Source organism: Cervus elaphus, chromosome 2 (genome assembly GCF_910594005.1).
Source record: "Cervus elaphus chromosome 2, mCerEla1.1, whole genome shotgun sequence".
NCBI lineage: Eukaryota > Metazoa > Chordata > Mammalia > Artiodactyla > Cervidae > Cervus > Cervus elaphus.
In genome coordinates, this window is record NC_057816.1 from 13,510,436 (window position 1) to 13,530,528 (window position 20,093).

The following is a 20,093-nucleotide window of genomic DNA, read 5'->3' on the forward strand; positions in this document are numbered from 1 at the left end:
AGAGAACAGAATAGAGAAAGCCCTCTCCTTTGAGGGGAGGAGTGTGGAGGGGGATAGTCAGACCACAAACAAGATTAACCTGATCATGCGGTATGTTAGAAGTGATATGAACTATTAGAGGCAGGGAAGGAGGAGAGAAGTGGAGGTCAGCAGTTACAAACAGCAGTCAGAGACTGTGAAGGGCAGGCAGGGGCAGAAGGAACCGCAGACCACAGGGCAGTTTTTCACACTTCAATTCGGGTTTATGGTGGTATCCCGCCCCCCTCCCCGCACGCTCAGTTCCAGAGGGACTTCGCCAAAGCCGGTGAGCTTCCCCAGGGCTCCACTCACCCTTCCGCTGGGCCAGGTACCCTCCAGCCTCGGACCTGCTCGAGGGTGGTGTCAGTCACCTCGATGCGCAGGGGCAGCAGTGGGGCCCACACTGTCATCCGCAGCGAGGCCCGCAGCCGGCGCCACCAGAAATCCACCCGCACCCCCCGAGCGCCCCGGCTCTCCTTGCCGGACACAAACACAGCGTCACAGGCCTCAGACACCTGTGGAAGGGCAGAGGGCAGGGAACAGGTGCAGACCAGAGAGTATTCCTGACTCCTGCCCCGTAAGAAAGGGTAAGGCTGAAATTCATTCTGTGTTCCACTATAAGGTATGGCTTCCCTGAGATTTTCCCATGCAGCCAAGATCCATTGCCCAGGGAGGTACTGCCCTTCCCTGAGTTTACCTGGGGCTGTTGGGGAAACTGGCTTTTTGCATACAACAAAATCTTTCCCCCAGCAGGTAAGGGTTTGAATGCACAAGTTTGGCTCCTCATTAGTGCTTTGGTGGACAAAGGCTGAGGGCAAGGCAGGTCTATCCATCCAAGGACTCTCAGGTAGGAATCACTTACATAATGCTACCTGGCACAGGTAGCAAAGGACACCTTCACTCAGGCAGCCAGGATTTAGGAAGTAAAGCCTCTGGGCTTCCCCCTCTTAGAACTTTGATTGGAGAACATTGCCCTGCTGTTTTTTTTAACCTCACAGATTATTTCAAGGCTCAAATAATGATAGTTGTCATTATTTTATCATTCTACAACAGAGGATGAGATGGTTGGATGGCATCACTGATTCAATGGACATGAGTGAGTGAACTCTGGGAGATAGTGAAGGACAGGGAAGCCCAGTGTGCTGCAGTCCATGGGGTTGCAGAGAGTCGGACACGACTGAGTGACTGAACAACAACAAATGTAACAGCAGTAGCTGCTGGTGTTTCAGCCCCTGCTTTACTGAATACAGTCTTAGGGTGGCTTTTTCTTTTTCTTTTTTGATGTGGACCATTTTAAAGTCTTTATTGAATTTGTTATAATCCTGCTTCCATTTTATACTCTGGTTTTTGGCTGGGAGGCATGTGGGATCTTGGCTCCCTGACCAGGGATCAAACCCACACCCCCTGCATTGGAAAGAGAAGTCTTAACCACTGGGCAGCCAGGGAAGTCCCTCTTAGAGTGCTTTTAATTCTTACAACATCCCTAAAATATATTTTCATTTTAAAGCTTAGGAAACGGAGGCTCAGAGTGGTTGAGACTTGCCCACAGCCACACAGTTAGTTGATGACAAAGATGGGTTTCAAACGAAACCTTTCCCACTGTAAAGTACATGCTCTTAACCCTCCCATGTCAGTTCATCTGCCAATGCAGTAATGAATGGGAAAATGCCTGAATTGGGGGCTTTGGGGTGGTACAGCTCCCACTTGACTCTGGAGAGAGTTGGTGGGACCAAAGCTGTGGTTCCCCTTGTGAGGTCACTGGTATCAAGAAGAAGCTGCTCTCTGGGACTCCCTTGGTGGTCCAGTGGTTAACACTCCACGCTGCTGATGCAGGGGCCACAGGTTCAGTTCCTGGTCAGGGAACTAAGATCCCACATGCCGTGCAGCATGGCCAAAAGATTGAAAAAAAGAAAAAGAAGCTGTTCTCTTGGGGACCTGATTGGGGAAGGAGAAACTCTGTGTGTGCATCAAGCAGGTACAGCTCCAACGTGCCACTCACCTGCAGGACCTGTGTGTTGGCCGACTCGCAGCCGATGTGTTCTGTCACCTCCACCAGAGCTCCACCACTGTCCACGGTGACAAGGCGCACAGGGACACGCCGCGGCACTCCAGTCAACGGCGCCGTGTTCACGAGCTCCTCAGCCTGGGGGTGCAGGAGAAGCTCAGCCCCAAGCTCTCCACCTCACCTGCCCCCCAGCCTGGCTGGGAAAAGCTGCGGACCCCTTACCTTGGCCAGTGGGACGAGGGCTCTTATGTCCCGCTCCGACACCAGGATCTCCCACACCATTTTGTCCTTCTCTGCTTCGGGGGCCTGGCCTGGGTACTCTAGCTGCCAGGTGACAGGGCGAGTGACCGCCACGCCCCCACTAGTGCCATTCTCCACCAAAAAGTCCACCCACAGGAACTCGGACAGTTCAAGGGGGCTGCTGGCCAGAAGAGAGAGAATCTGAGTGCTTGCTAGCAGTCAGGTGTTGTCATGAGCACTTCCTGTCTTGGTGAGGTCAGTCCTATGATTATCCCCATTTTACAGATGAGGAAACTGAGGTACAGAGGTTATATAACTTGCCCAAGGTCATGCAGTAAAAAGTGGCAGAGCTGGGATGAAACCCAAGCATCCTGGCTCCAGAGTCCCAGTATCCACTCAAGATCCAAGTGGCCACTTTACCAACCCCTGGGAGGCTTGCTAACCTCTGCCTTCCACAGCCATCAGGGTGGCATAAAACACCAAGGAGGAAGATTCACTTCCGAGACCCAGGACTGGCACTCAATCCCTGAATTATAAAGAACCTCACAGCTTCCTTTGATCAAGCGCCTACTATGTGCCAGAAACTGGCCTAGAAAAGTGCTGTGTGGTACCTTATTTTTATAGACTATAAGGGGTGCATCGTGATGTCCATTTCACAGGTGAGGAAACAGAGGCTGGGGTGGGAATGGGGGAGGTGGGATTCACCAGCTTGCCTAAGATATTTATCCATAAAGTGTCAGAACTAGAATTCAAACAGGGGCTACAAAGTCCAAGGCCTTGACCCAGAAGCAGAGCATAAATAAGAAGTGTTTATAAGTGTTTAAGAACTGCAGCTGGGCTTTTGGGGAAATATTAACAGCCTGGAAAAATGGACGCATGTGGTGGGAGTCGGAGGTGGGGTAGTGGCTGTGAGAGTTGTGACTGGGTGGCCAGGAACGGTTGATGTCATCTGGAATAAGACTCACAGACACTGTACCTGGCACGTGCCAAAAGATGGATAAATAGTAGCTGAGTGAAGGAAAGATATCTGTTTTGTGCTGCTTCCTTGAAGGAGACTGCTCTTGTGCCTGACTACATGCAAATACGAGGGGGCTGCATGGAAGCCTCCTCCCCTCCAGCCCCATAAATCTGCCCACTTGCACTCTAGGACCATCCCTCCCCCACACTACCCCTCGTGGGAAGAAAGTACCCACCTGGAGTTTGGCTCCACTGGCCCGACTCGATGGCAGGTTATGAGAGTGGTGTGGTGCTTGGAGCCCTTGAAGCGGTCCAGCTTGGCAGTCCAGAGGGTGGGCTGGGCTAGGCGGGCAGCCATCACGTGCAGCCCCTTCTTTACCTTGATCCTGGGGGAGGGGACATAGGTACAGTTTGTCGCAGGTGGGGTGGTGTGTGCTGAAGTGTGGGCTGGATTGGAGCAGAAAGATAAGGAGCTCTGGTCTGAATCTTCTCCCCACCACCCTCCAACCCAGGGGGACCCCATCTCAATGCAGGTCCTGCCTATCACACAGCTCTCCTCATTCACAGAGCACTTATGACTCCCCACAGTCCACAAGGTCAAGTCTTAGACTGGCATCTGAGGCTCTCTAGGGTTGGTCGGTCCAGTTTCTTCTTCGGTTGTGACATCTCTCCATGGCACCTTTAGCTTCAGCTGCTCCCAAAGTACACATCCACCATGCCCCTTCCTGCCTCTCAGCCTTTGCTCAGGCTGTGCTTTCAGCCTGGTCTGCCCTTCCTTCCTTCCTTTCTTTTTATTTTTAAATAAAATATTTATTTATTTAGGCTTCACTGGGTCTTGGTTGGGTTTCCCTGGTGGCTCAAAGGGTAAAGAATCCACCTGCAATGCGGGAGACCTGGGTTCTATCCTTAGGTTGGGAAGATCCCCTGGTGGAGGGCATGGCAACCCACTCCAGTATTCTTGCCTGGAGAATCCCCATGGACAGAGGAGCCTGGCAGGCTATATAGTCCATGGGGTTGGAAGAGTTGGACATGACTGAGTGACTAAGCACAGCACAGCAGGATCTTGGTTGTAGCATGCAGGATCTTCGATCTTCTTTGCGGCATGTGGAATCTTTAATTTCAGCCTGTGATCTCTTTTACTTGTGGCATGAGTGATCTAGTTATCTGACCAGGGATGGAACCCAGGCCCCCTGCTTTGGGAGCACGGAGTCTTAGCCACTGGACCACCAGGGAAGTCCCTGCCCTTCCTGTCTTCACCTGCTCATTCATCAAGCCTCCAGCAACACAGATACCATTTTCTTTAAAAAGCTTTCATGGTGACAGGATGAATTTCCCCTGCCTACACCCTCTAACCCCTGCCCGTGCAGAGTTGGGTACAGTATGATCCTGTCCATGTCCATGCAGCTCCCTTCCCTACCACTAGGGTTCCCCCCTGGGCCTTGCTCTTTGCTGAGCTCCAGAGTGGAGACACAGGGCTTGGCATCTTTTAAGAGTCTAGGAAAGATCTAATGATGGTGCCAGTAAGCAGAAGAGAGGGAGAGAGACAGGGGTGGGACACACACAAATAGTAACAGTGGGGTGGGGGAATGGCTGGGGTGGAGTGGGGAGGACTTCCTAAAGGAAAGGACATGAAAAGGAGGGCCTTTCTATGGGAAGGAACCAACTCTGTCCAAAAGCGGGAAAAGATGTAGATGAATGGGACTGGGGCAAATACCTCTCCTGGGGCATCCAAGCATTAACCACCCCCAGGCACCGCACTTACCACTTTCTAAGTCCTCTTCCTGTTCCCCCTCCCTGGAGACATAATTGTCTCGTGGACAACGTTAGCCCCACCGGACCAAGGAGTCTCAGAAAAGTGCTGGGGGAGGGAAGTTTCCTACTTCCAATTCCAAGTTCAAGGTCCTGCCCAATGGGAGGGTCCTGCCTGCTATCAGCGCTTAGCCTGGTGGGGGTTTGATGGACACGTGTTTTGCAGAGGTCAGGGATCCCATAAGGACCCCAAGAGGAGGGGTCACTTGCCCAGTCTTCCTGCAGAAGTTCCCTGCCTCTGATCCATCCCCAGGGACTTGGGCAGCTCACCGCAGGGTCAGGACACCAGCTGTGAAGTTGTGCCGAAGCAGGAGGGTGGCGCTGAAGAGCTGGCCGGGCCGCAAAGGCACGTCAGGCACCCGCAGAGTCACTGCCTCATCCAGGGGCACCTCTTGGTGCTGTGGGGGGTCCGCTGGGCGCAGCTCCACACTGCCCACTGGGAGGGCCTGCTCCCCGGGGTCTTCCTCCCCGGCAGACTCACAGCCCCCAGGACCCTCAGCTGTTGGCTCCAGTGTGTAGGCCAGCTCTGCCCGGGTGGCGGAGCCCTGGGAGAACCAGTGCGAAGGGAACTCCAGCTCCACCACACAGGCGCCCAGGGATGGCTGCCAAGACACAACAGCCATGATCAGCGTGGTGGGGCAGGGGAGCCCCAGCACCCATCCTCTGGCAGGAAACCCAGAGCTGGAGGGGTCCACGAACACAGGGCCAGCATAGGCCAGAGATGCAAGCAGGTGACACAGCCAGCTGGCAACACAACAGGCTAGGTCTTAGAACACATCCCATTGGCCATTTTTCTACCTTTGGGAACATTCTTATTCTGAAGTGAACCAGCCCCAACACCTCCCCCTGATCATGCCCCGGGACTGCCCTGACTACAGCTCACGTGTCTCAGAACCACAGCCCACAGAACACCTCTCTCCAATGGAATCCCGTGCTAGGCTGCCAAAGAGGGAAAAGTGCAACAATAAAAGCAATACTAACAATAATATAAACACCCACTGAGGGATTGCTCTTGTGCCAGGCATTGTGCCAAAAGCTATTTTTGCATCCCTCTCATTTATTCTATTTTTTTTTTAATGACTATTTTTGTTTTGTTTTGGCTGCACCACGCTTCACAGCATGTGGGATCCTAGTTCCCTGACCAAGAATCAAACCTGCACCTCCTACACTGGAAGGGCAGAGTCTTAACCACTGGACCACCAGGGAAGTCCTCATCTCATTTCTTTATTCCAGCCCCATATGAGGTAAGAATTGCTATTATGTCATTTTACTGATGAAGAAACTGAGCCTCAGGGAGATTAAGTTACTTGCCCAAAGTCATGTACAATGGTCTGAACTCCTCAAGGGGCCCCCAGTAACAGAGCTCTGTGAGAGCTAGCAGAGCAGGAATGCAATCAGGTGGTCTGTGACCCCCAAACCTCCCAGAAGTGGTGAGCCCTCTCTTCCCTATTCTGGGGTCACCCTCTGGCCAGCACAGCAGCAGGGCCGGCCCAGGTGGTGCCCCCACTCACCTGGAAGCGGCAGGCTCGGTGAGCAGTGCCTGCAGGGTGTGTGGCATGGAGCCGGGCACAGGGCAGGCTGCCAGGCCCTGGGGGCCAATCCTGCCCTCTGAGGTGGAAGAGGACACGGGCGTGGGGCTCTGCTGGAGTCACGGCCGCTTCCACTGATACAGCCCTCACGTCCCATGGGACTGGCCGTTGGTGTGGGTCAGTGACCCGAGGAGGGACCACCTGGAGGGAGAAGGGGGGTGCTCAACAAAGCTGGGGGTTAGCGAAATCTCAGGGGGATGCGAAATCCCAGGCTAGTAAGAGAGAGCCTTGATGAGTCTCCTTCTCCCCCTCTGGGAAAGGGGGAGCGTGGCTAGGGCTGCAGAAGGGCCCTGAGCCACACATAGCAGACCTCGGCTCTCAGTCCCAGTAGCCCAGGAGACTCTGGTGGCGCCTCCTTACCTGCTGAGTGGCGAAGGGTGGGTAGGAGGCCCGGAGAAGTGGCTGGGCCCTGGGCCAGGGCTGCAGGAGCAGAAAGGTCTCAGATCGGGAGCCCAGAGAGGAGTTAGCAGGGGGGTAGCGGCCCACCTGCTGCACACGGAAGTGCTCAGGGGCATCCAGGAGTCCCAGGGCCGCCGGCAGGTAGACGGGGTCCAGGGGGTCCTGGTCACAGTCCACTAGGGAGGGAGAAAGGGTAGGGGTGGTGGCAGCTTCTGAGCGGGCAGGGGCTGAACCCAGCTTTGCCCCATGGCACAGCAGTAGTGAGCGGTGGAGGGAGAAGAGGGTTGTGAGTCCCATTATCCCAGGATGTTGGAGGGGGGAGTCTCCCCATTTCACAGGTAACTGGCGCCGGGATTTGACTCTCCATCCAGGACTGACTGCCAGCTTCTGAGTCACTCCTTCTGCCTTCCACAGATCCAGGCCTTCCTCCCACCAGCAGAACCTTCTCAATGTCTCCTCTTCCCCCACTGGCTCCTGCCCTCTACCTACCTGCCTCTGACACCAAGGCATTTGTGTGACACCAAGCCCTCCCCAGACAGGGTCCATGTGGTAATAAAAGATGGTGACGAGGTGAGCTTTGTAGAATTAGAGACCCTTCCTCTGTCCCCTGGGTCCTTGGCCAGACTTGGCTGGGCATCCACCCTTGCTGCCACTGTATCATCACCGTGGCAACCTTGCACTGGTTTCTCAAACTTGCTTCTTTCTACCCCATCCTAACTGGGTATTGGAGGGCAAGCCGGGAATGGGGGAAGGGGCAAGAACTGTATGTAAGCCTGGGGAGGGAGTCAAAGTATTCAACACTCAAAAGGGCAAAGGACCTCTCAGAGCATATCTGGTTTGTATCAACTGACTACTAGCTAGCCCTAATAATAATTTTTTGAAAGTTAACTGTGTGCAAGCTACTATTTTAAATGCTTTGCATATGTTAACGCTTCTGTGTTCTATAATAGCTCTGAGAACTAGGTTTATTACTATTAATGCCATTTTATGGTTGTACAAAATGAAGTTGAGAGGTTCAGGGACTGGCATGGGGTTCCATAGCTGGAGCATGGTGGAGGTGGGAGTCAAAGAGCCCAGCCACCAACCATTACACAACCTGTCTCTCCACCCTCCCCCTCTCTCCATCCTGGGCTGCTTTCCACTGGGCCCCTGCGGGCTTCACTCCCTAGACTGTAGGTCTCTTGTCCTTGCCTCCCTCCTCTTTCAGGGCCAAGAGTGAATGTCGCCTCCTTCTTTAGGAAGCCCTCCTTGATTGCTTGCTCTCTCACCCTGGCTGCCTCCTCTGACTTAGTTTTCCTGTCTGTTGACCAGGGCGCTTATCACACTCATCCCAGAATCCCCGATTCCTGGAGCGCATGATCTGGGAACCTGAAGTGAAAGTCCCTCAGTCGTGTCTGACTCTTTTCGATCCTATGATCTATAGTCCATGGAATTCTCCAGGCCAGAATACTGGAGTGGGTAGCCTTTCCCTTCTCCAGGGGATCTTCCCAACCCAGGGATCAAATCCAGGGCTCCCGCATAGCAGGAGGATTCTTTATGAGCTGAGCCACAAGGGAAGCCCTCTGGGAGCCTGGAGACCTGCATTTATGTCCTAATTCTGCCCTGATGAAGCTTGGGTCAGTATGCTCCTCACCTGTAGAAGGAGCACTTGGTGACACGGTAGCCAGCGGAGGGCTCTGTAAACCGTGCCACACGGTCTGGAGGAGGGGTTGTTGCTGCTGCATAATAGATGTGACAAGCCTTTCCTCTTCTCTCTGTGTGAGGGGTTATTAGGGCTCCTGCTGGGTCCCCAGGGAGGGGAGCAGGTGGCTGAAAGGAGCCCTAGAGCCAGTTCACTCTCAGCCCCACTGCTGGGCTGGGGGACTGGATGGTTTCAACCTCCTTCAAGACCCTCCCCACCAAGCAGCCTGTGGTGAGAGGCTTCACCTCCGCGCCCCCCCCCCCCCCCCCCCCGCAAGTGTAATAGGTGAGTGACTGGCTCCCTGGGGTCAGACCCTGGCTTCTGGTCCTCTTGTCTACTCCGCTGCCTGGATAATTACAACATGCTCTTGTGGCCTGACTCCCAGGGACTCCCATCACTCAAGAGTTCAGCTCTCTTGTGAGGGAGGGGGGAGGGGGCAGAAAATGTCTCACTATCCCCCACTCTCTCTGGCATCATCCGCCTAGCAGCCTCAGTCCATGCCAGGGGCAGTCTGACTCCCACCCCCGGGGTCCAGGGGAGGCTCTGCCCCTCCTCCAGGGATCCCCATACTCAGGAAGGCAGGGATGGGGCAACCCCTGGAGACTCCAAGGTCAGAGAGCTCCTGGCGCAGGGGGAAGGCAGTGAGGATCTCTCAGGTCCTGGGCAGAGGGGAGGGGGCTTGAAGCCACAGGGCTACAGCTCTCTGGACAGCCAATTAGGGAGTCGGTGCGTGCGGGGCAGGGGGCAACCAGGTTAGAGGTCCCAGCTGGAGGAGAAGCTCGCGGAAGGTGCGGGGACTCGGCGAGGGTGGGAGGATGACGCGCGAGAGACCGGGGACCGCGCTGGTCCTGGATCAGGAAGGAATTGCCAGGTTACGCAAGTGAGGGAAGCAACAGAGGCCCAGGGCTGGGGGCCAGATCCCGGGGGGGGGGCGGGGAAGACCTCTCCACCCTCAGGGCACGCTGCCGGGCGACCCGGCTCGGGGTTTCGTTCCAGAACTCGTAGACTCCCGGCTCCCGAGCATCCCTCGTCCCCGGCCTCAGTCTGGGCCCGGCTGCCCCTCGCCCCGCCCCGTCCCTCCCGCTGACCTCTCACGATGTCCAGGGCGAAGGCCACCAGGAGGCAGAGCCAGGGGCCGCAGGGCCCCCGGGGAGCCGCCGCCGCGCGCCCCGCCATCCAGGCGCACATCCTTCCCAAGGAAGGCGGGGACTAGGCGGGCGGCTCAGGTGGCCGCGATCCGCCCGGCATCTCCCGGCCGGGTGAGTCCCCGGTGCTGCCCGCCCGACCACGGGTCCGCCCGCCCGGCGGCTGCAGTTCCCAGACAATGGAGCGGGAGCCGGAGCTGGAGCAGGAGGGTGGGAGGGAGCGAGCGCGGCTCTAGGGCTGCCCCTCGGCCCCGCTGGGTCCTAGTGCCCCGCGGATCCCTAGTCCCGAGCGCCTCCGTGCTAGAGGCTGATCAGAAGGCCACTTCCCTGGGGACTGATTTGGCTGTGCCAAGGCACAGGACGATGTGTTCGGTTCGCTCCCTCTCTGGGAAGCTCCTGATCAAGGAGGAAAGAGCCACGTCCTCTGCTTCATCCCCACTCCACAAGCTGCTCACCTGTAAAGGCATCTGACACCAGAACCAGAATTCAGGGATATAAGGAACCAGGCTCGGGTGGAGAGGGGATGAAAGGGGGCCCATAGGGCCAGGGGACCACTGCCTGGGTGCACGCAGCCCCATCCCTGCGGGAAGCCTGTGGGCCTGGAAGTGTGAGGGCTCCTCTCTGCCCCCGGGGAAGGCCTGCCTCCCAGGTCCAGTCTCCTGGCCCAGCCTCCTCCGCCAAGCAGTGTTGGGAGTGAGCAGTCTAGGGCAGGACACCCAGCTGCACACTGGCCTTTCCTGGGCAGTTTAAAAAGGAAAACCGACACCAGGGCCCCTCCATGAAATAACTGATCCAGCTCATGGGCCCGGTTGAGAACCAAGGTGGAGATGTAGGGAAGGCAAGCTAGTCTGTCTCTGGCTGGGGGCCAGCCTTTACCGCTCCTGCACAGAGGGATGGAAGCGGTCCCTTCCCTCCTCCCCTACAGGCACACTATTCTCTGGAAGCTGGTCAGTCCCAGAAGTTTGGGAATGGGGTGTGCCCTCCTCATTCCTCACAGCCCAGGAGGGAAGGATCCCTGGTACCAGCTTTCTTCCTCACTCCCTTTCTCCCTATTTGGCACCTGCAGGGAGAAACAGCAGCTCCGCAGAAATGGGTTTAGCTGGAGAGGGAGCAATCAAGGCAAGCCAGACTTTTAGCAAATACATTTTATCCGGAAAGAGATAATAAAATAGCGTGCACTTTATTTAAAACCAACCAAGCGCCAATAAAAATATATATATATATATCACTGCAGCTGTGATTCCATTTCAACCTCAACAGTAAGAACTGGGCATTTCTTTACTCTTCACATCGTGTGCAGGGCCTGGCAGAGGCCACCCACCTCTACCAGAGCCTTGGAGGAAGAAATGAGTGCCACCCCCCGCCCCAGTGGGGACATCTCAGCTGCAGAGCATGAGAAGGGGCTGTGTGGTACATCTCTGCTGTCTGTGTTGCACTCCTCCTGGGCCACTGACCGGCGACTCCTTGGTGGCAGTGACGGACAGAGAGATGGAGAACCGCCTGGAGCTGTGCAGACAGGAAGATGAGTAACTCCTTCCTCCTTCGGGGCCTCTGAAACCCCCACGGGGGAGCTCACGGCCATCGCAGGGTCCTACTTGCAGGCACAAGCCTACAAAGCAGTCATCTTTTGCTCTGGCTGAAGGGGAATCAAGAATCCGAGAGGAACCACTTTCCTCTTGACACAAAGCAGCCACAGGGCAGTTTCTTACATACAGTATGGCAGCAGGAGGCAAACGGAGAACCCCGCTGGCTCGAACCCCGCTGGCTCGGATTAAGGCACTTGTAACAGACTCAAGGTATGTTTCACCCCGGGCCCCAGGTGGGAACTTCCCCACTTCTGTTTGCCCTCAGGCTCCATAGGCCCTGCCTCTCCCCAACCCCACCACCGGGCAATGAAAGGGACAGGAGCATCCCTTTAGGGACTGGGGTTTGGTTGGAGTACAGGGCTAGGAGGAGAAGACAAACAAGGATGGAAGCAGGGGACTTGGCAAAGGGAGAGGTAGAGAAGGACAGGAGGGAAAGAGCACTGGAGGAAGGCAAGTCGTGGCTGAGTCATGGAGGCCATAGGCAGTGATCGGGGTGTTTGCTGAGAGTGGGTGCAGAAGCTGGCAGGAGCCCCCCGCCAACCACCTGTCCTGCTAAGGCAGGCTGGGAGCAGAGAAAGAGTGGGGAGAACCAAGCCCAGACAAGAGAACCTCAGAGGACAGGGCCCCTGAGGACAAGTCGGGGGATGGTCTTCCTCTCTCGGCTAAGGGGACTGCAGAGAGAAAGGTCTGAAAGGTTCAGAGACAGGGCGAGAAAGGGGCAAGGGGCTGGAAGGAGGGTTGTGCGATCCAGAAGCAGCTTGGCTCTTTGGTATGATGCAGGGGGCGGCGTCCGGCGACCCTCTCACTCCTCCTCCACGTTCCGGGGCCCCTTGACTGCTCGCCTCTGCCGCCAGCGCAGCTCCTCCACCTGGCGTTCCAGCCCCCGCACCTTGGCCTCCAGCTGGGCCCCTGAGGCCCGGGTGCCAGTGAGCCGGCTCAGCAGGGCGTAGAGGGTCAGCAAGGCGAGGAGGAGCAGTGCCCGGGTGGAGGGGTCGGGCACGGACCTCACCAGGGCCACAAAGGCGGCCAGGAAGAGGGCAAGCTTCAGGCCCCACAGGATCCGTCCCAGCAAGGCCAAGACCAAGCCGAGGAGTACTGACAGCAGCCAGTAGGCAACCAGGGCGCCTGCTCCCCACAGCAGGAAGGTCTGGACTTGGCTGGGGGTGAGCTGCAGGCCCTGGGTGAGGTGATCTCCTGGAAGGGGAGAGAGTTATAGAATCAGCCACGCTGGCACGGTGAAGGGAGTGGGGAGTGCTCTCAAGGACCAATTAAAAGGGGAAGAGCCAAACCCCCTTAGCCAAGGAAAAATCCTTTCCCCTTGGGTCATGGAGCTTAAATCCCAGCATCGGGTCCAGCTGACTGTGGGCAGACTCCTTCCCTTGGTTGAGTCTGTTGCATTTACGAAATGGGAGTGAGCCTCTGTGGGTACTGGTTAGAAGAGATGCTATGGCTTAGCACGATGCCAGTTAGTAGCCTGCTCTTAGGCTTGCCTCTGGGGAGACCTGGGAGGAGTTAAATAGCTAGGGAAAAGTTTAGACCTTGAAAAGATAAACTCTCACAAACAGGAAGTGACACGCTAAGCTCCAGCTGACCTAACCAGTTCTCTGCCACTCACCTTCTAGCCCCAAGGTGTTCAGCAACTGAGCAACGATCCCAGACAGCACGAAGAAGGCCACGCAGATGGCTGACGAGATGGCCCACATTATCTGCGCCAAGGTCTGTGGGAAGAGGAGGGCACGAGATGAGTCCATAATTAATGATGCTCTTCTCCTCCGGGCCTTACCACCACTGGCCAGGAACGCCTCCACCTGCTTCTCAGCCTGGCTGAGGGGTCCCTTCCACAGCCACCTTCCAGTGTGTGGGGATGGGCCATTTCTCCTTCCTGAGCTGGAACCCATGACACTGGGGCCCTAATTCAACTGATGTGCTCAAATACTTTGGTGATGGTAGTGGGTGAATGTGGGTATGTGGGGGAATCATCAAATCCCTGAAGCAGTCACCCTGTAAAACTTGGTGGGGGGGGGGGGCGGGGGGGCGGGGCTCCTCCTAGCCTCCCAAGTATTGAAGGTCTGGGAAGCAGCATCCCTGAAGGACTAGGATGTTTCAGGGACAACCAAGTCAATTGGCTCTTCTGTATTATGGATCTTATAAATGGTAAGATCTTTGTTTCAGGTATTCAATAAGACCTATCAAAAGTATGCGGCAACATGCTTGGGATGCCACTGGGTAGAAGAGACAGCCCTGCCTTAAGGCCCTGAGTCATCCCCACTCCCCCTTTTCAGGTGAAAGAATGGACTCAGGTCTTGATATTTTGCCAATTTAAGACTTTAGGTCAGATTTAGACCAAAGTCAGACACATAGTCACCAGTGACATAGGTTTACAAAGATGGCTCATTTCCCAGTCTTTCTGGCAAGAAAAGGCAGGGATAAGGGGAAGAGGGGGGTGGAGCTAAAGGCTCTGGGGTAGGAATGAAACAAAGTGGGTGCAAAAGGCAGGGGCTGTCTAGCTTCATTCTGTGGAAAAGGGGGGCTCTCTGCCCCGCAGATTATGATACAGAGGATGTAGAGTCAAGGCGAGCGGCCGTAAACAAGACAGCTCCTCTGTCCTCAACGTGTGTGGTCACAGCAGGGAACACCCTCCTTACCTCAGAAACCAGGTTCATGGTTTCTGCCCCAATCCAGGCATCCAAGGTTCCCCGCACAGAGCGACCAATCTGGCTCAAAAGATCAACCGGGGCCTCCCTCTTCTGCTGGCCTGGCGTCACGAAGTCTCGATGTGACTGGGAAGACGCCGAGTGCGGGAGCAGGAGGGCCACGAGCACCACCAGGATGACTTTGAACAGATGCTTGCCCCATGGCGAACTGCTGCCTGAGCCTGCCATGGCTGGATCTGCCAGGGTTTAGAAGCATGGCATTTGCGAGGGCCGGAACTGGCAGAGAAACCCACTGTCCTGGGCGTGACTTGCCTCAGCACCCTCCTTCACCCCTCCCTGTTAGTTGAGAAACGCAGAACTGAGACTTTCAACCTCAGCTGGGCATAATCATCTGATTCATTGGGTTCCTCTTTCACATTCTTTACTTCTTGCATATTAATAAACCAGCAAGTGTAAGTCAGTGCCTTAAGGTGGATGAGAAGCTCTCTATGATGCTTACTCCAGCTCTAAAAACCTGAAGGCCCGCCTCTGTGTATTAGGTGCTTTGGGCATTAAAAAAAAAAAAAATTATAAGACTTTGTCCCCAAGAAGGTTATAATCTACTTTAGATAAAGCTTATATATATATATATATATATATATATATTTTTAAACTTAAAAATTGCACTTAAATAGGATTACCACTGTATAAAGATGTAAAGAAACGTGCTTGGTTGGGTGCTCAAATAAGAACACACTGTACACAGGCCATTTGTTCTGCAGGAGTATAATGTGAGATGGTCCTTATTCTCCTCACCACTATGGGTAGAGAGGAGAAGAGGCTGAGACTTAGGACTTAAGCATCTGCCCAAGGCCACTGGGACTAAGGAGAAAGGCCAGGATTTGGACCCAAATTTTGGCTTCCAAATCACAGAAGTGAAGGTGGATCACAACTGTGGTTGCTCACTGGAAACATCTGAAAGCTTCACAAACTATTGATGCCTCTGCCCTAAGACAGGATGTTCTGATGTCACGGTGAGTATGGCCCGGATTTGGACCTGCAAAAGCGCCCCACAGGTTTCCACTGTGCAAAGTCAAGATCCACTCACACTGAATGACCTCAACTCCCCAGCTCCCAACGGAGGCAAAGAGCTAAAGCACACCTTTTAAGGAACAATATTATTAATAATAAAAAGTTAACCATGGGCCACCTATCTCACTTAATCCTCATAACAACCCATTAGGTAGGCTCTTATCCCCCATTTTACTGATGAAGAAACTGAGGAAGGATAAGTAGTAAGTAGGGGAGCCAGAATTTGAATTCAGGTACACCTGACATCAGGCTTCCCTGGTGGCTCAGCGGGAAAGAATCTGCCTGCAGTGCAGGAGACAAGGAGACTTGGGTTTGATCCGTGGGTTGGGAAGATCCCCTGGAGGCGGGCATGTCAACTCACTCCAGTGTTCTTTCCGGGAGAATCCCATGGACAGAGCAGTGCGGCGGGCTACAGTCCGTGGGGTCACAAAGAGTTGGACACTGAAGCAACTTAGCATGCACGCATGTGACATTAGCACCCTCACATATACCACCATACTGTATCCTCTTCAACTTAAATCTCACAAGTGATTTGGAAAGTCACACAAGAGATTATTCATGAGCTAAAATAGACTTGGCATCTACCAATCCCACTCCGTGAATTACTGGTGATAATTCACTTAACTGCTTTGTGTTTTATGCTCTGATCTCCTCTGTAATGTGATGCTGTAGGCAAGTTAAGACCCAACAAGTATCGACTCATTGAAGTACCAGTGAATTTAGCCAAGAAAAACGTTTTCAGTTCCAACTTCCATTTGCTACCGTGCTTGAGAAAAGTCAAACAGCACCGGCAAATTCCCTGTTCTCTTACAGGCTCAGAAATGAACCTGCAGTTCCTGGGAGTGTCGGAGATTCAGACTTGAGAAGCAGAGGCTTAACCAGGCCCCTGAGGCAGGAGCAGTCAGGTGTTTGAAGTTTTTATAGCTACCAGGGCCCTCAGGTAGTCAGCCAGAAATCAAGGAAGAGGAGAAGATATTCTCATTCTTGTTTAGTGGGTAGGAGGGTCCAAGAACCGGTTACAAAAATATAACATTTGGGGCACTTTCTGGCACAGAAACAGCTGCTCTAAATCCCTCCTGAGACCTGTAGGATCAGGCAGGCTGCAAAACAGGCAGTTCAGAGGGAACAACCTCAGGTTAGGAAGCCTTCTACTCTTTTCCTGGCACAAATCAAGAACCAGATGGTTCCTGCCTGCCCGTGGTCAGAGATGAGGAAAGCACTGGTCAGTTCCTGGTCTATCTGGGTCATGACCGCACTGAGGACTTAACGAGCAGGGTTGCTATCTTGGGTTGGATTCTATATCCAAGGACCTCCATCCGGAGGGATCCGATGATGTCTCCTCCTATCTAGAAGGTCAAGGCGACGTGAATTGCTCCCCCCCACCCCCAACTGGAAGCCTCCTGCGTTCTGTGCCAGCCTCAACTTTCAGGCAGCCATTTGCTGCAGTTCAGGGGAGTTGTGTGTGCTCAATCGCTCAGTCGTGTCTGACTCTTTTCGACCCCAGGGACTGTAGCCCGCCAGGCTCCTCTGTCCGTGGGATTCTCCAGGCAAGAATACTGGAGCAGGTTGCCATTTCCTCCTCCACGGGTTCTTCCTGACCCAGGGATTGAACCCTGGCTCCTACATCTCCTGAATTGGCAGGCGGATTCTTTACCACTGAGCCACCTGGAAATCTGAGGAGACTTGGGGGACCTTGAAATAAACTCTCCACAGTGAGGCTGGCATTGCCTGCCAGTCAACCTTCGGAAATGTACCAGAAACCAAATCTAACCCGATTCCAGAGTGAGCCCTTTGGAGATAAGACAGCAAGTAGATTACTGGCTACTTCTCTTTCTTCAAAGGCTTCCCTGGTGGCTCAGATGGTAAAGAATCTGCCTGCAATGTAGGAGACCTGGGTTTGATCCCTGGGTCGGGAAGATTCCTCTGGAAAAGGGACTAGCTACCCACTCCAGTATTCTTGCCTAGAGAATCCCATGGACACAGGAGCCTGGCGGGCTACAGACCATAGGGTCGCAACGAGTTGAACACAACTAACACTTTCATTTTCCCTTTTTTCTTCAAATTGTTTTCTTTAAAGGATTCCTCTTCATTTCTTCTTCAGCAAGGGTCTAACTCATCACCATGATACCTCCTCACTTCATCCCAATCAAATACTTTTGATAAAAAGAAGCATGGGAGTCACGGGCTGCAGCAACCATGAGCTCTGAGAGGAAGGATGTCTTAAATGTCTCAGCAAATAGCAGGCACTCAAACAACAACAAATTGTGTGTTGCTTTATAATTTACAAAGTGCTTGTTCTTTCACCATCTCATCTAAGTCCACAACAGTCTTATAAGATACTACTATTTCTCCACATTTACTCAGAAAACTATGGCTCAGAGAGATCAAGTGTTCAAGTTCACACAGCAGGAGAGGAAACTGACTCCAGAACCCAGGATCTAAACCGTGCCCTTTGCTCCTTCCATACCCCACCCACCCTGCCTCACTAAGACATGGTTGCTGCCCTCAAGGAGTTTAAAGTTCTGCCCCCAAATCAACCACCTCACAGACAGAGGACACCCAGACTCCTACAAGGAGACCACCCACCAGAAGATGACCCACCTGCTGGGCTCACAGGTCATGGTTCTGCAGCAAAAAGCCAGGACTAGACCTGCCGCTTTTGTTTAGGCAGCAGCAATATGGCTCGGGTAGGGACAGCCTGAACTGGGGAAACTGCTTCATTTAACTGTGGTAGTGAGAAGGCACTATATGTTTAGCTGTGGTTTGCTAAGAGGGTAGGGTGGGGCGGTCCCCAGACTCCCTGCCAAGGCTCTTTCCTCCTGGTCGCTTCCTCTCGCACTATAAATCACAACATGGCAGGAGGGGCAGCTGATTTTGTGCCTTCTGCCGGTCCTGATTTCCCCATCATTGTAGAAACTGCCCCCATGGAGCAACAGTTCTCAATTGTGGTTGCCGTGAGAAGGGCTTGAGCCTCCTCAAGCTGGAGTGTCTCTGTCCCACCTACACCCTCCAGCCCCTGAGGCTTCTTTACTGGGACTCTCCCCAGAGTCAGGTTCAGACTTTTGTTTTCAGAGCTCCTTGCAGATTTCTGATGCATAACAGGACAGCTGCCACAAATGATCAGCAGCACAGGGAAAAGTCTACTGTTCCGGCAAAGCCCCCAAAATGCAGCAGTGTACAAAGCACTCTAGACTTTTCTGTCCCAGGCTCAGTTCTGCCATACACTAGAAGCCACTACTGGACTTCCCTGGCAGTCTAGTGGTTAACACTCCATGCTTCCAGTGCAGGGGGTGTGGGCTCAATCCCCGACCAAGGGAACTAAGATCCCACAGGCACTGCAGCGCAGCCAAAAGAAATAAAATTTAGAAGCCACTACCTTCTACTTTATTACTTAACCTGTCTGAGTTTCAGTCTCCTCAAATCTAAAATGGGATCAAACGAGGTTAAGAGTTAATGCAAGTAGCTAACATGTTTCTACAAGAACTTTGTAAAGCATAAACATATATAGGAAAGTTGTAGCCCACAAATTGCCAACTTACCACTCATTGCACTGTAGCATAATTTAGAAGTTTTTATGCCCGCCTTCCCCAATAGGTTTTGAGCACCTCCCCTTCGGACTTAACAGCTAACCTTCCTTGGAATCCCCAGCGCGTAGCACAGAACAATGTCTAATAAATGCTTGTTAAATGAGTGTTAGAAGCCCGCCAAGAAGCGGTGAGCATGGTAACGGAGAGCAACGGAGAGGTACGGAGAGGACTATTTTAAAGTTGATCCAAATATGCAGCGGCCACTCGAAAACCACAGCTGCGTGGAAAGGAAGCTCCTAGACCGGGTGAAGCTGCGACTCGGGAGTATGAAGTCAGCGTCCTGGCAGGTGGGGTCAGCCCCCGCTAAACCCCTAACAGCTGCTGCCCAGCAACTGTTTGGGGGCAGGGCGGCGAGCGAAGGGGCAGCCTCCCATGCGCACGGCGCCTTCCCCAGGGCCCGGCCTCCCCGAGACAGGGTGTCAGTGGCATGCTTGTGCTATTTCGAACAGCGTGTCCCCTGGCAAGGCTGCTGGGTGACGTCGCCGGCAAGGGACGCCGCGCGGCCCAGGGGTTCGGGGTACCCCCAAAGGGCTCGGAGCGAAGCCGCGGGAGGCCGAGCCGTAGGCGGGAGTCGGGGTCGAGGGGCTCAGCGCTGGCCTCGTCCCGCAAACTTGACAGCCGCGTGTCCTCCACCGGACCTCGGAGCAGCACCTCAAACTCTCTTCTCCCCGGAAACGCGCGCCTCCCCTGTTACTTAGTAACGACGCCCCCTGTTGCATAGCAACGAGGATCCGGGTCCGCAGTTAAGATTGCTCGCTGAGCGACTTCGGACCCCTCCCCACAGGCGCTCGCCAGGCCTCGCGGCCGCCGGGCTCCCACCTATAGCAGCCGCCGCCACCGAGTCCCGCGTGCAGCCCCCGAGCCCCGGTCTCAGCTTGCACTCACCGGGCTCTGGCCACCGCTGCTCTTCACGTGCGACTTCACTAAAATGCGGCACTACACCCGCGCCTCAACTCTGGGGCGTTGGTTTATCGTCTGCGCACGCGCAAGGCGGGACGCGCCCGGACCTGCAGGCCTCCCAAAATGCCCAAACCCCCGGGTCAGCGCATGCGCTCTACTCTCTGCTTGCGTATTTATCCCAGGCATTCGCACTGGGAGAAGAATGGGGTCGGAAGTTCGAGCTAGGAACGGAAGTTTCTGGCAGGAAAGGGGAAAGAAGTGACTATATCTGGGCTACAGAGTGGGTAAACTTCATTTTTGAATTTGGAGTGGAAGCTTATCCGCTCAAAAAAAAAAAAAGAAAGAAAAGAAAAGACCCTTGGCATTTCGGGCATTGTAGTTCTCCAGCTACGTGGGGCCTCCAGAGGCATTGTGGGAAATGTAGTTCTAAGAAAGAGGCGCCTGAGCGCACC

At 54.3% G+C, this 20,093-nt stretch overlaps 2 protein-coding genes across 7 annotated transcripts in view; both read right to left on the minus strand.

Moving 5' to 3' along the window:
- The window catches only part of TMEM132A (transmembrane protein 132A), a 13,617-nt gene extending 3,571 nt beyond the window's left edge, over positions 1-10,046 (minus strand). The window contains exons 1-9 of one of the 5 annotated variants that reach the window (XM_043872794.1): positions 9,787-10,040; positions 8,651-8,771; positions 7,105-7,193; positions 6,541-6,759; positions 5,300-5,631; positions 3,457-3,606; positions 2,246-2,444; positions 2,018-2,161; positions 331-533 (exon numbers count right to left, since the gene is read on the minus strand). In XM_043872794.1, coding sequence (XP_043728729.1) covers positions 331-533; positions 2,018-2,161; positions 2,246-2,444; positions 3,457-3,606; positions 5,300-5,631; positions 6,541-6,759; positions 7,105-7,193; positions 8,651-8,741 — 1,427 coding nt within the window. In that variant the 5' untranslated portion in view covers positions 8,742-8,771; positions 9,787-10,040. Of the gene's footprint in view, positions 1-330; positions 534-2,017; positions 2,162-2,245; positions 2,445-3,456; positions 3,607-5,299; positions 5,632-6,540; positions 6,760-6,978; positions 7,194-8,650; positions 8,772-9,786 lie in introns of all 5 variants that reach the window. The other 4 variants (XM_043872775.1, XM_043872786.1, XM_043872767.1 and 1 more) reach the window with 4 other exon arrangements.
- A 956-nt stretch (positions 10,047-11,002) lies between these two features.
- On the minus strand, positions 11,003-19,794 carry TMEM109 (transmembrane protein 109). 2 transcript variants are annotated; one of them, XM_043872829.1, is made up of 4 exons: positions 19,534-19,794; positions 14,075-14,319; positions 13,045-13,147; positions 11,003-12,623 (listed from the first exon to the last, which is right to left on the minus strand). In XM_043872829.1, exons 2-4 carry the CDS (start codon positions 14,309-14,311, stop codon positions 12,232-12,234), a joined length of 732 nt encoding a protein of 243 aa, XP_043728764.1. In that variant the 5' UTR covers positions 14,312-14,319; positions 19,534-19,794; the 3' UTR covers positions 11,003-12,231. The 2 variants fall into 2 exon arrangements, with proteins under 2 accessions (XP_043728764.1, XP_043728754.1); XM_043872819.1 differs by having other exon boundaries at positions 19,627-19,791.
- Positions 19,795-20,093: the final 299 nt, after the last annotated feature.